Genomic DNA, 15,908 nt, shown 5'->3' with positions numbered 1-15,908 from the left:
AGCCAAGCACAGGAGCCAGGGGGCACCCACAGAGCAATGACAGACCCCAGCCGGCCTGCGGGACCCTTCCTACCTGTGGACGCCTCCTCCCTCTGGCCAGTGGCGTGTCCCTGCCTGTTCTGACCGTTTCCGGCCTACCTGCAGCTGGGCTCAAAAGTACCCTCCCAGGGGGAGGGTGCTCATCTGGGGCCACCCCTCCAGGTCCCAGGTACCCGCTGGACCCGTTTGACTGCCTGCCCCGCCCCCTGGGCCAGCGCCACGAGGATGAACACCAAGCCTGCTTTGGCCAGATGATGGGGGCTGTGGAAGGGTGGGCTTGGGCCCACCCCACCCCACCCTTCAGAACCTGATGAGTCCTCTACCAGAGTCACCAGCCTGTGGCCCTGGGTGGGTCCCAACCTGTCCCCAGCAGCCTGATGACGCTGCATGGACACTGGCGGAAAGGAACCCGTACAACCCACGGAAACCGGGCGTACAGGCCTGGGCTGCAGCCACAACCAGTGTGGCCGGGGAGGTAACCAGGAGTGCAACCTAGCCAGGGTGAAACCAGCCCACACTCCAAGAGGGGGGCAAAGCTAGAGATCCAAAATCAAGTGGCCCCAACAGCTGAACTTTCCTGCTCTCCCCAGGGCTACTTCAAGGTGACAAGCCTCTCAGGATGGTCTTGTGACTACCCAGACCTCACAGGCACCCAAGCCACCCACCCACCCAGACCACAGCAACATCTCACACGCCACGCCCTCAGAAGTTATGGACAACCCCATCTCATTTCCAGTACCTGCTGGGACACTCCAGGAAGCCTGGCCTGCTTCCGATGCCCCACCTGCTAGCCCTGGGGTGCCACGGTTCTGAGTCAGCAATGCTTCCAGGTCCCCACAGGCAAACAGGTCAGGAAGGTGAGCAGCTCCCAAGGCCACCAGGACTATGCCACCCACACCACCCCCAACGAAGACAGACAACGGCAGAGGTGGGTGGGGCTGCCCCAAAGGGCAGACAGTTTTATTGGACAGCAGCCGGGAAAATCAGCGGTTGGACTTGGCCACACGCTCCAGCTCGTCCTTCTTCTTAATGGCATAGGAGTTGGAGGAGCCCTGCAAGGAGACAGACAGTCAGCTCTGAATTCTGAAGGACCCCCACAAACGCTGAACTTAAGACCCCCCAACCAGAGTGCCCTCACCCACCTTGGCAGCATTGATGAGCTCATCTGCCAGGCACTCAGCAATGGTCTTAATGTTCCTGAAGGCAGCCTCACGAGCGCCTGTGCACAGCAGCCAGATGGCCTAGAGAGCGAGCAGGGGTCAGGCTAAAGGACAGACTGCGGTCCTCCCAGCACCGTGGGCCCACCCCCAAGAGATGCTGTCAGCCATGTCACCCATAGGTCCACTGAGACAAGAGGTAAGGGGAGGTGACATCATGCCAGATTTGCAATCAGACAGAGGGTCACAAGAGCAAGTGTCCAGACACACACACACAGGCTGAAGTTGCATCCCCAACGACAGGAGATTGAGACCCGTCTCAACAGCAAACTGCTAGATGGCCAGGCGCGGTGGCTTGCGCCTGTAACACTTTGGGATGCTGAGGCAGGAAGATCACTTTGGCAGGGAGTTTGAGACCAGCCTGAGCAACGTGGTGAAAGCCCACCTCTACAAACAACAAGAAACCCAACGACAACAAAAAATGCGGCCAGGTGTGGTGGCTCATGCCTGTAATCCTACCACTTTGGGAGGCTGAGGGGACAGGATAATTTGAGACCAGGAGTTCAAGAACACCCTGAGCAACACAGACTCGATCTCAATTATTTCTTAAAAAAAAAAAAAAAAAAAAAGAGGCAATATATTTGCTTTTAACTTGGACCCGACTGACAATGAGCCACTATAAAGGGCATTCTGGGCACAGATGCTAAATGCAACAATGACTGATTTGACTATTCTACTACTGTTAAATTCGTTCCTGGGGGTGACGATGCGAGTAGGTCATCTTTGTTAAGACACCTGCTGTGTTCAGGGGAAACACAATCAGAATATCTGCAACTGATTCTCAAACTATCCAAGAAAAAAAAAAAAAAAGTACACATACACACACAGTGTAAAAATATACACCCAAAGGAAAGACCTCTGCGAAATGTGGTCCAGAAGAGGACCCAGCGCCTGGATCTGCCCCTATGCAGGGTGGGAATCCAGGAAGGCTTCCTAGAGGAAGTGATGCTGCAGGTAAAACACGTAGGCAGAGACAAGCCTTCCTGCCCCAGGCAAGACCCCACCCACTCCCATGGCTGTGTCCACCCTGCCACGTGCGTAAGCCCCAGGCTCACCTGATTCACACGGCGCAGTGGGGACACGTCCACAGCCTGTCGTCTCACAGTCCCGGCACGTCCAATGCGGGTGGAGTCCTCCCGGGGACCACTGTTGATGATGGCGTTCACCAGGACCTGCAGAGGGTTCTAGAGAGAAGGGGGCTATGAGCCTGACATCCAGCCCCATGCATTCCTCCCCCTTCCTCACCCCTAAAACAAGAGTGACCACACCACACAGGGGATACGCCTGGCATACACACTGTGGGGCTTTGGGATGTACTGAGGGCACAGCCTGCCCTCACCAGGCCACAGAGCCCTACCTCGCCTGTGAGCAGGTGTATGATCTCGAAGGCATGCTTGACGATGCGCACAGTCATCAGCTTCTTGCCGTTGTTGCGGCCGTGCATCATCATGGAGTTTGTGAGGCGCTCCACAATGGGACACTGAGCTTTGCGGAAGCGTTTGGCGGCATACCGCCCTGCACTGTGAGGCAGGTACTTGGCATACTTCTCCTTCACTGCTATGTAATCCTGGGGCAGCAGGGAGCAGGAAATGAAGGGAAAATGGTCAGGAGCAGCATGGGTGTTGGCCAGACACCAGAGGAGAAATCGAGTACCCATTTGGGGGTAGTCCAACAGCCGTCTGGGACCCTGGTATGCCTCCTCCCTAGGGGACTTGGATATAAGCCCCATCCACCATGAGGAAAAAAACCCTGAACAGGTGACTTTACCAAGTCGCTAAAAAGTACACTTCCTTTATAATCAAAGAGTGGGAATCTAAGGAGACTAGATTTTGGACCAGATAATTGTTTGGGGGGCTATCCTACACACTATAGGATGTTTTTTTTTTTTTTTTTTTTTTTTTGAGACGGAGTCTTGCTCTGTCACCCAGGCTGGAGTGCAGTGGCCGGATCTCAGCTCACTGCAAGCTCCGCCTCCCGGGTTTACGCCGTTCTCCTGCCTCAGCCTCCCGAGTAGCTGGGACTACAGGCGCCCGCCACCTCGCCCGGCTAGTTTTTTTGTATTTTTTAGTAGAGACGGGGTTTCACCGTGTTAGCCGGGATCGTCTCTCGATCTCCTGGCCTCGTGATCCGCCCGTCTCGGCCTCCCAAAGTGCTGGGATTACAGGCTTGAGCCACCGCGCCCGGCCCACACTATAGGATGTTTAACAGCCATCTGGTATGCCACTGGCAACCCCCCGCCTTTTTTTTTTTTTTTTTTGAGACGGAGTCTCACACTATTGCCCGGGCTGGTGTGCAGTGGCGCCATCTCAGCTTGCTGCCACCTCTGACTCCGAGATTCAAGCAATTCTCCTGCCTCAACCTCCAGAGTAGCTAGGATTACAGGCGCCTGCCACCATGCCCAGTTAGTTTTTTTTTTTTGTATTTTTAGTAGAGACAGGGTTTCACTACGTTGGCCAGGCTGGTCTTGAACTCCTGAACTCGCGATCCACCCGTCTCGGCCTCCCAAAGTGTTGGGATTACAGGCGTGAGCCACTGCTCCTGGCCTGTTCTTTCTTTTTTTTCCCCCTCGACTGAGTCTTGCTGTTGCCCAGGCTGGAGTGCAGTGGCGCGATCTTGGCTCACTGCAACTTCTGCCTCCTGGGTTCAAGTGATTCTCCTGCCTCAGTCTCCTGAGTAGCTGGGATTACAGGCACATGCCACCAAGCCCAGCTAAATTTTTTGTACTTTTAATAGAGAAGGCGTTTCACCATTTCGAGCAGGCTGTTCTTGAACTCTTGACCTCAAGCGACCTGCCCGCCTTGGGCTCCCAAAGTGTTGAAATTACAGGCATGAGCCACGGTGCCTGGCACCCTACCGGTCAGTTTTCACACCTAAAAATGTATCCAGACATTGCTAAGTGTCCCCTAAGACAGGGGACCATAAGAGCTACAGTTTTTTTGTTTTTCGTTTGTTTTTTGAGATGGAGTCTGTCTCCCAGGCTGGAGTGTAGTGGTGCAATATTGGCTTACTGAAACCTCCGCCTCCCAGGTTCAAGCGATTCTCCTGCCTCACCTTCCCAAGTAGCTGGGACTATAGGTGCATGCCACCATGCCAGGCTAATTTTTGTATTTTTAGTAGAGATGGGGTTTCGACACATTGGCCAGGCTGGTCTTGAACTCCTGACCCCTGGTGATCTGCCTGCCTCAGCCTCCCAAACTGATGGGATTACAGGCATGAGCCACCGTACCTGGCTGACAACTTTTCTGTTTTTTGGGGTTTTTTTTTTTTTTTTGAGACAGAGTCTCACTCTATCACCCAGGTTGGAGTGCAATGTCGCCATCTCAGCTCACTGCAACCTCCGCCTCCTGGGTTCAAGCAATTCTCCTGCCTCAGCCTCCCAAATTGCTGGGATTACAGACATGCGTCACCATGCCCGGCCCAGTTTTTTTTGAGATGGAGTTTCATTCTTGTTGGCCAGAATGGAGTGCAATGGCATGATTTCAGCTCACCCCAACCTCCACCTCCCAGGTTCAAGCGATTCACCTGCATCAGCCTTCCAAGTAGCTGGGACAACAGGTGTGCACCACCATGCACGGCTAATTTTTATATTTTTAGTAGAGACAGGGTTTCACCATGTTGACCAGGCTGATCTCAAACTCCTGACCTCAGATGATCTGCCCACCTTGGCCTCCCGAAGTGCTGGGATTACTGCACCTGGCCCAGAACCACAGTTTTAAAACAATCATTTAACAAGCCTTCTTATACTTACATAGCCATCCCCCCATAAAAATCTAGAAAAATGCCAAAAAATTAACCCTGTGTATGTACAGGGGAAGAGAGGAGCTATGTGTATTCCAAGAAGACTGCTGTTGATAGCTCCATTACAAAATGTACCCAAGGCCATTCTATCACTTGCCTCTTAGAATATATACAAACTACCTGTTTCTAAAAATACAAGGAATGATGGGAAAAGAACACAAGACACTGAAACTCTCAGTACTATTTCATAGTCTGGCTGCAAGAAAAAAAAACTCACAGTCTGGTGAAGGGCATTCAGGCAGGGCTTTCATTATACAGCAAAAAATTGCACACACCAAATTCCCCAGCAAGGGTTTGGCCCAACAGTGGAGCCTTGCACAGGTGTTTAAAATACAGTGAACTCCTGTTGATGTTTATTTCCCTAGTGGAACAGGCACCTAACAAATGTTTAGTAGATCAAGGAGTTTGAGGCCAGCCTGGCCAACATGGTGAAACCTTGTCTCTACTAAAAATACAAAAATTAGCTGGGCGTGGTGGCATGCACCTGTAGTTCCAGCTACTAGGGAGGCTGAGGCAGGAAAATCACCTGAACCTAGGAGGCAGAGGTTGCAGTGAGCCGAGATCATGCCACTGCACTCCAGCCTGGGTGAGAGAGCAAGACTCCATCTCAAAAAAAAAAAAAAAAAAAAGTAACAGAGACCCAATGTGGCCCACGAAGTCTAAAACACTTACTATCTGGGCCTATAATGAAAATGTTTGTGGGCTGGGCGCGGTGGCTCATGCCTATAACCCCAGTATGTTGGGAGGCTGAGGCAGGAAAGTCACTTGACCTCTGGGAGGCAGAGGTTGCTGTGAGCAGAGATCGCACCACTGCACTCCAGCCTGGGAGACAGAGTGAGACTCTTATCTCACAAATAAATAAATAAGGCCAGGCGTGGCGGCTCATGCCTATAATCCCAGCACTTTGGGAGGCTGAGGCGGGTCGATCACCTGAGGTCAGGAGTTCAAGACCAGCCTGGCTAACAGAAACCCCTCTCTAATAAAAATACAAAAATTAGGCCGGGCGCAGTGGTTCATGCCTGTAATCCCAGCACTTTGGGAGGCTGAGGCGGGCGGATCACCTGAGGTCAGGAGTTAAGAGATCAGCCTGACCAGTATGATGAAACCCCATCTCTACTAAAAATACAAAAATTAGCTGGGCATGGTGGCATGTGCCTGTAATCCCAGCTACTCGGGACAGCAGAATTTTGTATTAAGTTTTGCAACCGGGAAGTGTGAGCTGTCTTACTTTGTTCCTACTCCATACAGTTTTACACATACCCTTTTTCTCCCCTCCCCACCAAGGCAGGAGAATCGCATGAACCCAGGAGGCAGAGGTTGCAGTGAGCCAAGACTGCACCACTGCACTCCAGCCTGGGCAACAAGAGTGAAACTGTCTCAAAAAAACAAAAAGCTGGACATGGTGACAGGCACCTGTAATCACAGCTGCTCGGGAGGCTGAGGCAGGAGAATCACTTGAACCTGGGAGCCGGAGGCTGCAGTGGGCCGAGATTGTGCCACTGCACTCCAGACTGGGCGACAAGAACGAACTTCTGTCTCAATAAATAAATAAATAGGGGCCGGGCGCGGTGGCTCAAGCCTGTAATCCCTGCACTTTGGGAGGCCGAGACGGGCGGATCATAAGGTCAGGAGATCGAGACCATCCTGGCTAACACGGTGAAACCCTGTCTCTACTAAAAATACAAGAAAATTAGCCGGGCGAGGTGGCGGGCGCCTGTAGTCCCAGCTACTCGGGAGGCTGAGGCAGGAGAATGGCGTGAACCCGGGGGGGCGGAGCTTGCAGTGAGCCGAGATGGCGCCACTGCACTCCAGCCTGGGGCACAGAGCAAGACTCCGTCTCAAAAAAATAAATAAATAAATAAATAAATAAATAAATAAATAAATGTTTGTGGACCCCCTGAAATAACCCATGAAGGAAAGATCTACAAGATATTCAGAGTGAAAAACAAGGCTGAATTATCCATTAGGTAAGGTGTCTAAGTCCCCTGACATCTTTACAGACAACAAAAAAGTTTTCATTCTTTCTAAAACAAAAGGTAGCAGATTTGGTGGCATGCACCTGTGGTCCCAGCTAGTTGGAGTCTAAGACAGGAGGATCCCCTGAGCCCAGGTGTATCGAGGCTGCAGTGAACTGTGATCATACCACTGCAGTCCAGCCTGGGTGACAAGAGAGCAATCCTATCTCGAAGATAAAACTTTAATGATTAAAAAAAGAAAAAGAGGAGGAAAGTGAATAAAGTACAACCCAAATTATATTCATCTTTATACCAATGTAGTCACAAAATTTAATTTCAAATACTTTCTTTTAATGGAGGAAGGGCTCACAAAAGTGAAAGTTCCTAAGGCCCACAAAATTCTTAATGATGCCTTGGTGGGGAGGGGAGAAAAAGGGTATGTGTAAAACCGTATGGAGTAGGAACAAAGTAGGACAACTCACACTTCCCAATTGCAAAATGGGGGGGGAAAAAAAATCTCTTTAAGAGATGGTATTGGATAACCGGATATTCACATGCAGAAGAATGACACTGGATATTATGTATTTTACTACAAAAACAGTAACAAAAATACCATATGTGAGAAGGACAGACATATAGACCAATGGAATACAACTGAGAGTCCATAATGAAACCCATACATCTACAGCCAGCTGATTTTTGACAAGTGGCCAAGGCCATTCAATTGGGGGGGAAAAAAAATCTCTTTAAGAGATGGTATTGGATAACCGGATATTCACATGCAGAAGAATGACACTGGATATTATGTATTTTACTACAAAAACAGTAACAAAAATACCATATGTGAGATGTGATGCTCCTTCTGGTGAAGGAGTCCTCTCCTGACAAAAGTTGTAGTCATCTCTGAACAGGATGTAAGAGCGGATATGGTAGATGTGGTGGTCAAGGAATCCCTTCTTTACCTGTTATGACCTCTATTCTTGACTTAGTGGCACATCAACAAGTTTGATGTGTTCCTTCCTGGAATAATCTCCGCCCCCAGCCGGGAAGGCCAATCACAAGTTCCCCTCACCTGTAGGGAAATGTCATTGATCTGCACATCATCGGTGCTCCACTTCCCAAAGAGCTTGATGTCTGGGGTCTCTGCCACAGCTGGTGCCGCTGTCTCCCACTCGGTCATCCTGGGACAGGGTGATGACAAGAAAAAAACGTCAGAGCCCAGCTAGCATGGAGCACAGGCGCAGCCATCCCCAACTCTGAGGCTACCCCAGAGCTGATGAACTGGGGAGTCGCAAAGGACCAAGAGAGGCTGTGAACGTGTTTTCAAGCACTAGAAAAATTACTCAGCTCTCAGCAAGAAGCATTTGTCTTTCACCTAGAACCCCTGGGCTCAAGACTTGGCAGCCCACCAGTCAACAGCTGCTGCATTGGGACCAAGGTATAACGGCTCAGCAGATGCCAAATGTCCTTACATTGCATCGGCTGTAAATCAAACCACAACCTCGCCATTCACATGGTCTTTGACCCAAGTTAACATTCTGCCTCGGACTGTTTCCTTGGCCGTGAGGTGGGACCGCTATATGACATCAAGGACCACGGTAGGTACTGTGTGGCACAATCAACCCAAAGGTTTCGATTCTTGACCGACAGTATGAAGGTTCTAGGGGCTGCTATTAAGGAGGGAAAGTTACACAGAGCAGAAGAGTGCACTGTGTGCCTAAGAAATAGAAATTTCCTCTCAGAGTACAACTGCATAGTCCAAACCAAGATCCCCAAGCCCCGCTATGGGGAAAACCTAGAAGCAGCGAAGCACCAGGAAGAAGTCAAGAGTAACTGGTACCGCGCCCGTTTCTTCTACATTTTTTTTTCCAGAGACAGAAGTAAGACCTAATGAGAAAGGCCTACGTCACGGCGTACTATCCTGGAAAGACCATGAACCGTCCCTAGGATCCCCGGCCCCGCGGCGGTCTCACCTCAGAACACAGCCTGAGCGTCTCTGCCGCTCACGGAAGACCACGCGCCGCCCTGGCACAGACAGGAAGAGGCCGCGCGCAGCGGGCCAACGCTTTTAACTGGGAAGAAAACTTCCGGGTCAGCAGGGGCGACGCTTGCGTAAAAGGCCATCATGTCCCTAAGGACCAATCCGGAGGAAGGATGTAGAGGAACCTTTTGGACTAGAGGGAACGGGTGCAGCCCAAGCGCATGCGCAGTTGCAAAAGCGGCCCTAGAAGCGGGTCTGGCGGATGTTGGCTACCCCGTACTTGCCCTGTCTTGTGGGCGCCTGCAGAAGCGCAGAGATTTCCGTGAGGCCAACGCCGCCATGTCTAATAAGTAAAAAAGTCCGGCCCGCGCTCGCTTCTTTGTTCAGCTGCTGACCTTAAATCCCACCTGTCGCGGGAGTAGCCAGTTCAGTTCCCTCTGGCTCCTCTCCGCGGCGACAGCCGCCTCACAGGCACGCGCGTGCTGCGGACCTGGGTTGGCGGAGTGGGGCCCAGTGGTCACCGCCACTCCACAGGTCCGGGTTGCCGCGCGCGTGCGCCTGCCCACACGCGGCCCCTCCCCCACCTCCCGACCTGGGAACGCCACGCTCGCGAGTCCTGGGTCCCAAGCCTCTGGCGGGGCCTTTTTCCCAGGGGGACCCTTCCTGTCATACCACGCTGGGTTCCCCCACAACCTCCGCGCCCTTCACGCCTGCTATGCAGTAATCGCGCCCGCGAAAGAGGGGAGACCGCCGGCACGAGGGCCCGGGGTTGCGGCGGCTGGAGCAGCGCTACCCGCTCGGGGTGGAGCACGGAGGTAGCCTACAGGCTACGCGCAGTGTCCGGGAGGAGGGGGTCAGTAGGTCGGGGGCCTTTCGTGTTTGTCCTTGCGTCCTCCACGGCCGGGGAGCCCGCGCGAGGGCTTGCAGCTCCCTGCCCTCAGGGCTAACGTCACGAAGCCCTCGTGTCTGCAGACCTGGCTCTCAGGGGTGGGTGCCTCTTGAACGGGCCGACCTCTCCGAGGGCCAGAAACATAGGTTTTTAGCCAAAGACTGAAAGGAGGGATGGAAGATTAAGCCATGAGATGGAGATTATTCCCGCCAGCAAACAATCCGCTGCCCCCCCTCACTTCTGTCCCTTCCCCCAGCTGCCTGTGAACAGGTAGGCCCTCTGAACAGCTCAGGCCTGGCTGGGCAGACAGCGAACCCTCTCAGAGGGCCTGAGCTATTGCGTGGGATTGAGGACGTGGGTCTTCGACCCGGGGTCCTCATCCGTGCGTGGGGTTGGCACGGTAGTGAGTGCCCCAGCTCACTCTATTCACTTGGCCACCCTGGCAGCCAGTGTGGACAGTATGTCTGCCCATGACTCCTTCATATCCCTCTGCCTGTCCCAGCTTGTTAGACCTAGTCTCATGAGCAGAACTGGGTTTCCGGAGGTAGCGACCACTGTTGACTGTATGTCTGCCTGCAGCACGCATAGACGTGGCCTTCACGAGGCCAGACTCCAGGACCACCTGGGGCCACCCTCTGATGCCCACCTCTGCCTCCAAGGGGGTATCCCTCCAACTCGGGATCCCAAGGGCCCAGCCACTTGACCCAGGTCCCAGGGCTATGCCTGCCCTCTACTCCCACCCCTGAGGCATGCACATAGCAGATGCCCAGCAGCTGTGTTTCTTCACTGCCTGCCTGTAAAGGCTCTTCTTACCCCAATCCAGGGGCATTTCTGTCTGGCTGCTGAGGACTCCCTACAGTGGGCCCCTTGGACTATGGTCAGTTACAGCTCAGGAAAGGACACATGCCCTGAAGCTGGCCTGATCAGGGGGTCAGTCTCTGGTGAGGGGCACAGCCAACTGCCACCACCCAATGGCCTTTACCCCTGCCCTCCATCCTGTGCAGAGTAGCAGCCTCGGGGCTCTCACTGGGGTCTGCGTGGTTGCAGGAGGGGCTAGGTGGGCTCCTCCCTGGTCTTGAGGGGCATGGGGGAGTGCTGGTTGTAGGGAGGGTGGGAGCAAACAGGCAGCACTCATCAGGATAGGTTCAGCCCACCCCTCTGAACCTGTTTTCCCCTTCAGTGTGGAAAGGAGAATGCAATCTCAGGCAAGGTCAATGTGAACTCTGTGGCCTGGCCACCATGGTCACTTAATAATGGACATCTTTATAGACCTCATGAGAATGACCCACCATGCTGCAGAGGGCAGGTGCCCTCAGGTGTGGGGTGGTGAATACTACAGAGCCAAGACTCATGCACCCGCCTGCCAGGCCCAGGGTGGTCCTGCCTCCCCAGGTCCCCAAGGTGCTAGGGTAAGATGCAGAATATGACCTCATAGGTCTAGGGCTGCTGGTGCTATGTTCTTCAGACTGGATGAGGACCCCAGGGACTCTGCAGAGATCTACCTCACTTCTGGTACATTGTGTCCATCCTGAGTGGCCCCAGACTGGAGTCCTCACTTCTGGGAAGGCACCCTCTGGGCCCTGCTGGGCCACCTGCCCACTCTCCAGGCAGTCACTTTGCCTGTCCACCCTACCAGCCACAGTCCTACTGTCAGCTGATCTTATGTCCTTGTGATGGCTCCTTTTTTTTTGGAGACCGAGTCTTGCTCTGTCACCCAGGCTGGAGTGCAGTGACCCAATCTTGGCTCACTGCAAGCTCTGCCTCCCGGGGTCACGCCATTCTCCTGCCTCAGCCTCTTGAGTAGCTGGGACTGCAGGCGCCCGCCACCACGCCCGGCTAATTTTTTTGTATTTTTAGTAGAGACGGGGTTTCACTGTGTTAGCCAGGATGGTCTCGATCTCCTGACCTCGTGATTCTCCCGCCTCGGCCTCCCAAAGTGCTGGGATTACAGGTGTGAGCCACCGCGCCTGGCCATGATGGCTCCTTAATGCCCTTACTGGCACTTTGGTTGTCTGTTGAAGTCACCAACCTGATTATCAACTCGTTTGGAGTGCGCTGGATTCAGTCCACCCAGTTGCCTGACAGAGCCAAGCCTGGCCCTGCCATATCCCAAACCTGATCTTGTGCCCATGGTTGATCCTTCACGGGCTACTTTGGCCCAGCCACTGTCTGCTTCCGTGGGATGCCCACCTATAATGGATTGAACGGCAGCCCCCAAAAAGATAAGTTCATGCCCTAATACCCAGACCCAGTGAATATGACCTATTGGAAAAAAATCTTTGCAGATGTAAATTAGTCAAGGATCCCAAGATGAGAGCATCCTGGATTAGTGGGGTAGATCCTAAATCCAATGGCAAGTGTCCTTATAAGAGACAGAAGAGGGCCGGGCGCAGTGGATCATGAGGTCAGGAGATCGAGACCATCCTGGCTAACACGGTGAAACCCCATCTCTACTAAAAATACAAATTAGCTGGGCGTGGTGGCGGGCGCTTGTAGTCTCAGCTGCTTGGGAGGCTGAGGCAAGAGAATCACTTGAACCTAGGAGGTGGAGGTTGCAGTGAGCCAAGATTGCACCACTTCACTTCAGCCTGGGTGACAGAATGGGACTCCATCTCACACACACACACACACACACACACACACATTCCATCACACACACACACACTGCATCACACACACACTCTCCATCACACACACACACTCTCCATCACACACACACACACTCCATCACACACACATACACACACACATACACACACACATATTCCATCACACATACACACACACACACACACACACACACACACTCTTAAGGAAATCTGGCCAAGTATTCCAGGATGCTTCAGCCACTGGGGTTTGCTTTCATGGCTCACCAACACCTTCTCCCCTCCTGGGAACTGCCAACTTCCATTTCTCCTCTGTTCTTCCAGATCCTACAACCAGGATTCTGTGGTGGGGAGCCAAGATGCCCTGCTGAAGCCTCCATCCCCTGAGGCTGCTTTGCAGTAAGCTGCCCGGGCCCTCAGAAGAGGCCTGAAATGGAGTAGAGGCCCTTTGCTGAGGACAGCATAGAGCCAAGAGGGGGACCTCTGTGGAGGGATGGCCAGTAGCAGGACAACTCTCCAGGGTGCAGGGTCCCAGGCCTGCAGACATAGAATAAGCCCTAGCCCAGGGACCTGTGGGATTGGTAAAGTTGGACCCCTTGGGTGGGTGCCCCACTGGAGCTTCCTCTCCAGGTCCTTGCCTGATTCAGAGTCTCGTTCCTGAAATCGCTCCTGTGTGACCGTTGTCACAAGATGCTTCTCTGGTGCTGCCCCTGCAAGAACCCTGCAGGGTCACTTAGACAACAGGCTTGTGTAGACGTGAAGAAAGCCGGCCGGGCGCGGTGGCTGAAGCCTATAATACCGGCATTTTGGGAGGCTGAGATGGCCGGATCATGAGGTCAGGAGATCGAGACCATCCTGGCTAACACGGTGAAACCCCGTCTCTACTAAAAAATACAAAAAACTAGCCGGAAGAGGTGGCGGGCGCCTGTAGTCCCAGCTACTCGGGAGGCTGAGGCAGGAGAATGGTGTAAACCCGGGAGGCGGAGCTTGCAGTGAGCTGAGATCCGGCCACTGAGCTCCAGCCTGGGCGACAGAGCGAGACTCTGTCTCAAAAAAAAAAAAAAAACAAAAAAAAAAAACGGCCGGGCGCGGTGGCTCAAGCCTGTAATCCTACCACTTTGGGAGGCCGAGACGGGCGGATCACAAGGTCAGGAGATTGAGACCATCCTGGCTAACATGGTGAAACCCCCTCTCTACTAAAAAAATACAAAAAACTAGCCGGGCGAGGTGGCGGGCGCCTGTAGTCCCAGCTACTCGGGAGGCTGAGGCAGGAGAATGGCGTGAACCCGGGAGGCGGAGCTTGCAGTGAGCTGAGATCCGGCCACTGTGCTCCAGCCTGGGCGACAGAGCGAGACTCTGTCTCAATAAAAAAAAAAAGAAGAAAGCCTACAGACTGTCACAGACCCCATAGCCAGTCCCCTCCAGACAAGTCCCCCACACCTATGCCTGCCAAATGGTAAGGCCTTTGACTGGTGCTTCAAACTCCACTCCAGGGCTGCCAGTCAACCCATGCCAGCCCTGCAGGGACAAGGCCTTTGTGTGGTGGCCAGGCCTGTGGTACCACCAGATGCTTCACTCCAGAGGGAGGCCCTTTCTGTGCCTGGGAGTGGGAAGTTCTTCCACATGGGCTCAAGACTCCTCCAGTAGCAGTGCACCCACAGGCGTGAGAAATCCTACTTGTGTCAGGCCAGGTGCAGTGGCTCACACCTGTAATCCCAGCACTTTGGGAGGCCGAGGCGGGTGGATCACGAGGTCAGGAATTCAATACCAGCCTGGCCAAGATGGTGAAACCCCATCTCTACTAAAAATACAAAAATTAGCCAGGCGTAGTTGTGGGCACCTATAATCCCAGCTACTCGGGAGGCTGAGGCAGAGAACTGCTTGAACCTGGGAGGCAGAAGTTGCAGTGAGCTGAGATCGCGGCCACTGCACTCCAGCCTGGGCAACAGAGTGAGACTGTCTCAAAAAAAAAAAAAGAAATCTTACTTCTGTCCCAATTGGGGCTACTGGCCAAACCTGTCACATATCTGCACTCCTTTATCTGTGACAATTGTCAAGGCTTTCCTGTGCAACTCTCTTCAGCCACCGAGGGACCCACAAGGCGGGCAGCCCTCCAAGTGCCCTTCAGCCTCCTGCTCACCCTCAATGAGCTTGGTGAGCCCTGAGTTTTGTACTTGGGCAGGGAGCTAGACCTCTTGACAAGGCTTTCCATGTCCAGACACCCAAAGGATGGAGAAAGGGAGTGGGACAGTCCCAGCATCCCTGAAGCAGATGCGGTGGCGGCAGAAAGGTAGGGCAAATTGGGTCGTATATATGTGCTGGACTAGCCAACAAAATTAGATGTCCCTATGGAGGGCAGGAGCCACACAACAGATGGGGGCAAGAGCTGGGTGACAAATGGGTAGGAGGCCTGACCAGTTCATCCTACCTGGGAGGGCCCTAGAGTCTGCAACACCCAAAGGGGCCGCACATGTTAGAATCAACTGGGGGCCAGGCTAGGGCCCTGGTGCACTGGCTCAAGTCTGTAGTCCCGGCAATTTGGAAGGCTGAAGCACGAGGATCGCTTCAGCCCAGGAGTTCCAGACCAGTCTGGGCAACATACGGTCTATCTCTGAAATAAATAAATAAAAATAAAAAAACGATCCAGGCATAGTGGCTCCCACCTATAGTCCCAGCTATTCGGGAGGGTGAGGCGGGAGGGTCGCTTCAGTACAGGAGTTCGAGACCAGCCTGGGCGGGACAATGGGAAGAAGAAGGCAGGGGGAGGGAGAGAAGAAAGAAAATTAGCCGGGCGTGGTGTCGCGCGTCCGTGTTACCAGCTACTCTGGAGGTTGAGGTGGGAGGATCGCTTGAGCTCAGGAGGTCGAGGCTGCAGTGAACCGTGATGGTGTCACTGCATTCACCTGGGCGACAGAGCGAGACCCTGTCTCAAAAAAGCAAACCAAAAACAACAAAAAAGTAGACTCAACTGAGGACTTTTGACGCGCAGATGCTCGGGCCCACTCCCAGATTCTGATGTTATCGGTCTGACTCGCAATGCGCTCACCAGGACACTTCAGAGCTTCCCAAGCGCTTCACTGCCCAACCTTCCCACCCGAGGGGAGGCTGCGAGCGGCAAGTCGTTTCCGGGTTGGGACCTCTTAGAAATCAGATTGGGAGAAGGAGGCTATCAAGCATTATCATGACCAATCCCCCGCTTTCACGAGGAGGAATGGGCGGGACTCTGCGGCCCTGTCCGGAACGCCGTTTCCTTGGCGACGACGCAGCCGCGTCCTGCCTTTTAGGTGTGGCCGGCCTCTGTTTCTACGACAACGGAAACCCAAGCCTCCCGCTACACCGCTTTCTCCGCAGCGCCAAAGCGGGACAAGACGGGACTACGTTTCCCAGCAGTCCCCGCGCGGATTCTTGCCTGCGCTTGCTGTG

At 53.5% G+C, this 15,908-nt stretch overlaps 1 protein-coding gene and 1 long non-coding RNA gene across 3 annotated transcripts; one reads left to right on the top strand and one right to left on the bottom strand.

Moving 5' to 3' along the window:
- Positions 1-968: 968 nt before the first annotated feature.
- On the bottom strand, positions 969-9,053 carry RPS5 (ribosomal protein S5). Its single transcript, XM_005590600.4, has 6 exons — positions 8,983-9,053; positions 8,082-8,190; positions 2,614-2,823; positions 2,312-2,440; positions 1,182-1,280; positions 969-1,091 (listed from the first exon to the last, which is right to left on the bottom strand). Exons 2-6 carry the CDS (start codon positions 8,187-8,189, stop codon positions 1,023-1,025), a joined length of 615 nt encoding a protein of 204 aa, XP_005590657.1. The 5' UTR covers position 8,190; positions 8,983-9,053; the 3' UTR covers positions 969-1,022.
- Positions 9,054-9,558: 505 nt separating this feature from the next.
- LOC123570335 (uncharacterized) lies at positions 9,559-13,348 on the top strand. 2 transcript variants are annotated; one of them, XR_012428066.1, is made up of 2 exons: positions 9,559-9,843; positions 12,810-13,348. It is a non-coding gene; the product is annotated as an uncharacterized lncRNA (long non-coding RNA). The 2 variants fall into 2 exon arrangements; XR_006694439.3 differs by having other exon boundaries at positions 9,767-10,149.
- The last annotated feature ends 2,560 nt before the right edge of the window (positions 13,349-15,908 follow it).

This window comes from Macaca fascicularis, chromosome 19, assembly GCF_037993035.2.
Source record: "Macaca fascicularis isolate 582-1 chromosome 19, T2T-MFA8v1.1".
Classification (NCBI taxonomy): Eukaryota; Metazoa; Chordata; class Mammalia; order Primates; family Cercopithecidae; genus Macaca; species Macaca fascicularis.
This window is presented reverse-complemented; position numbering and strand designations above follow the sequence as displayed.

What these genes read in the sequence shown, in the direction of transcription:
- RPS5 (XM_005590600.4), bottom strand. Translation starts at nt 8,189, where the DNA reads ATGACCGAGTGGGAGACAGCGGCACCAGCTGTGGCAGAGACCCCAGAC. An exon ending in TCAATGACATTTCCCTACAG is followed by an intron (nt 2,824 to 8,081) that starts GTGAGGGGAACT and finishes CTGCTGCCCCAG; the next exon opens with GATTACATAGCAGTGAAGGA. An exon ending in TACACCTGCTCACAGGCGAG is followed by an intron (nt 2,441 to 2,613) that starts GTAGGGCTCTGT and finishes CCTTCTCTCTAG; the next exon opens with AACCCTCTGCAGGTCCTGGT.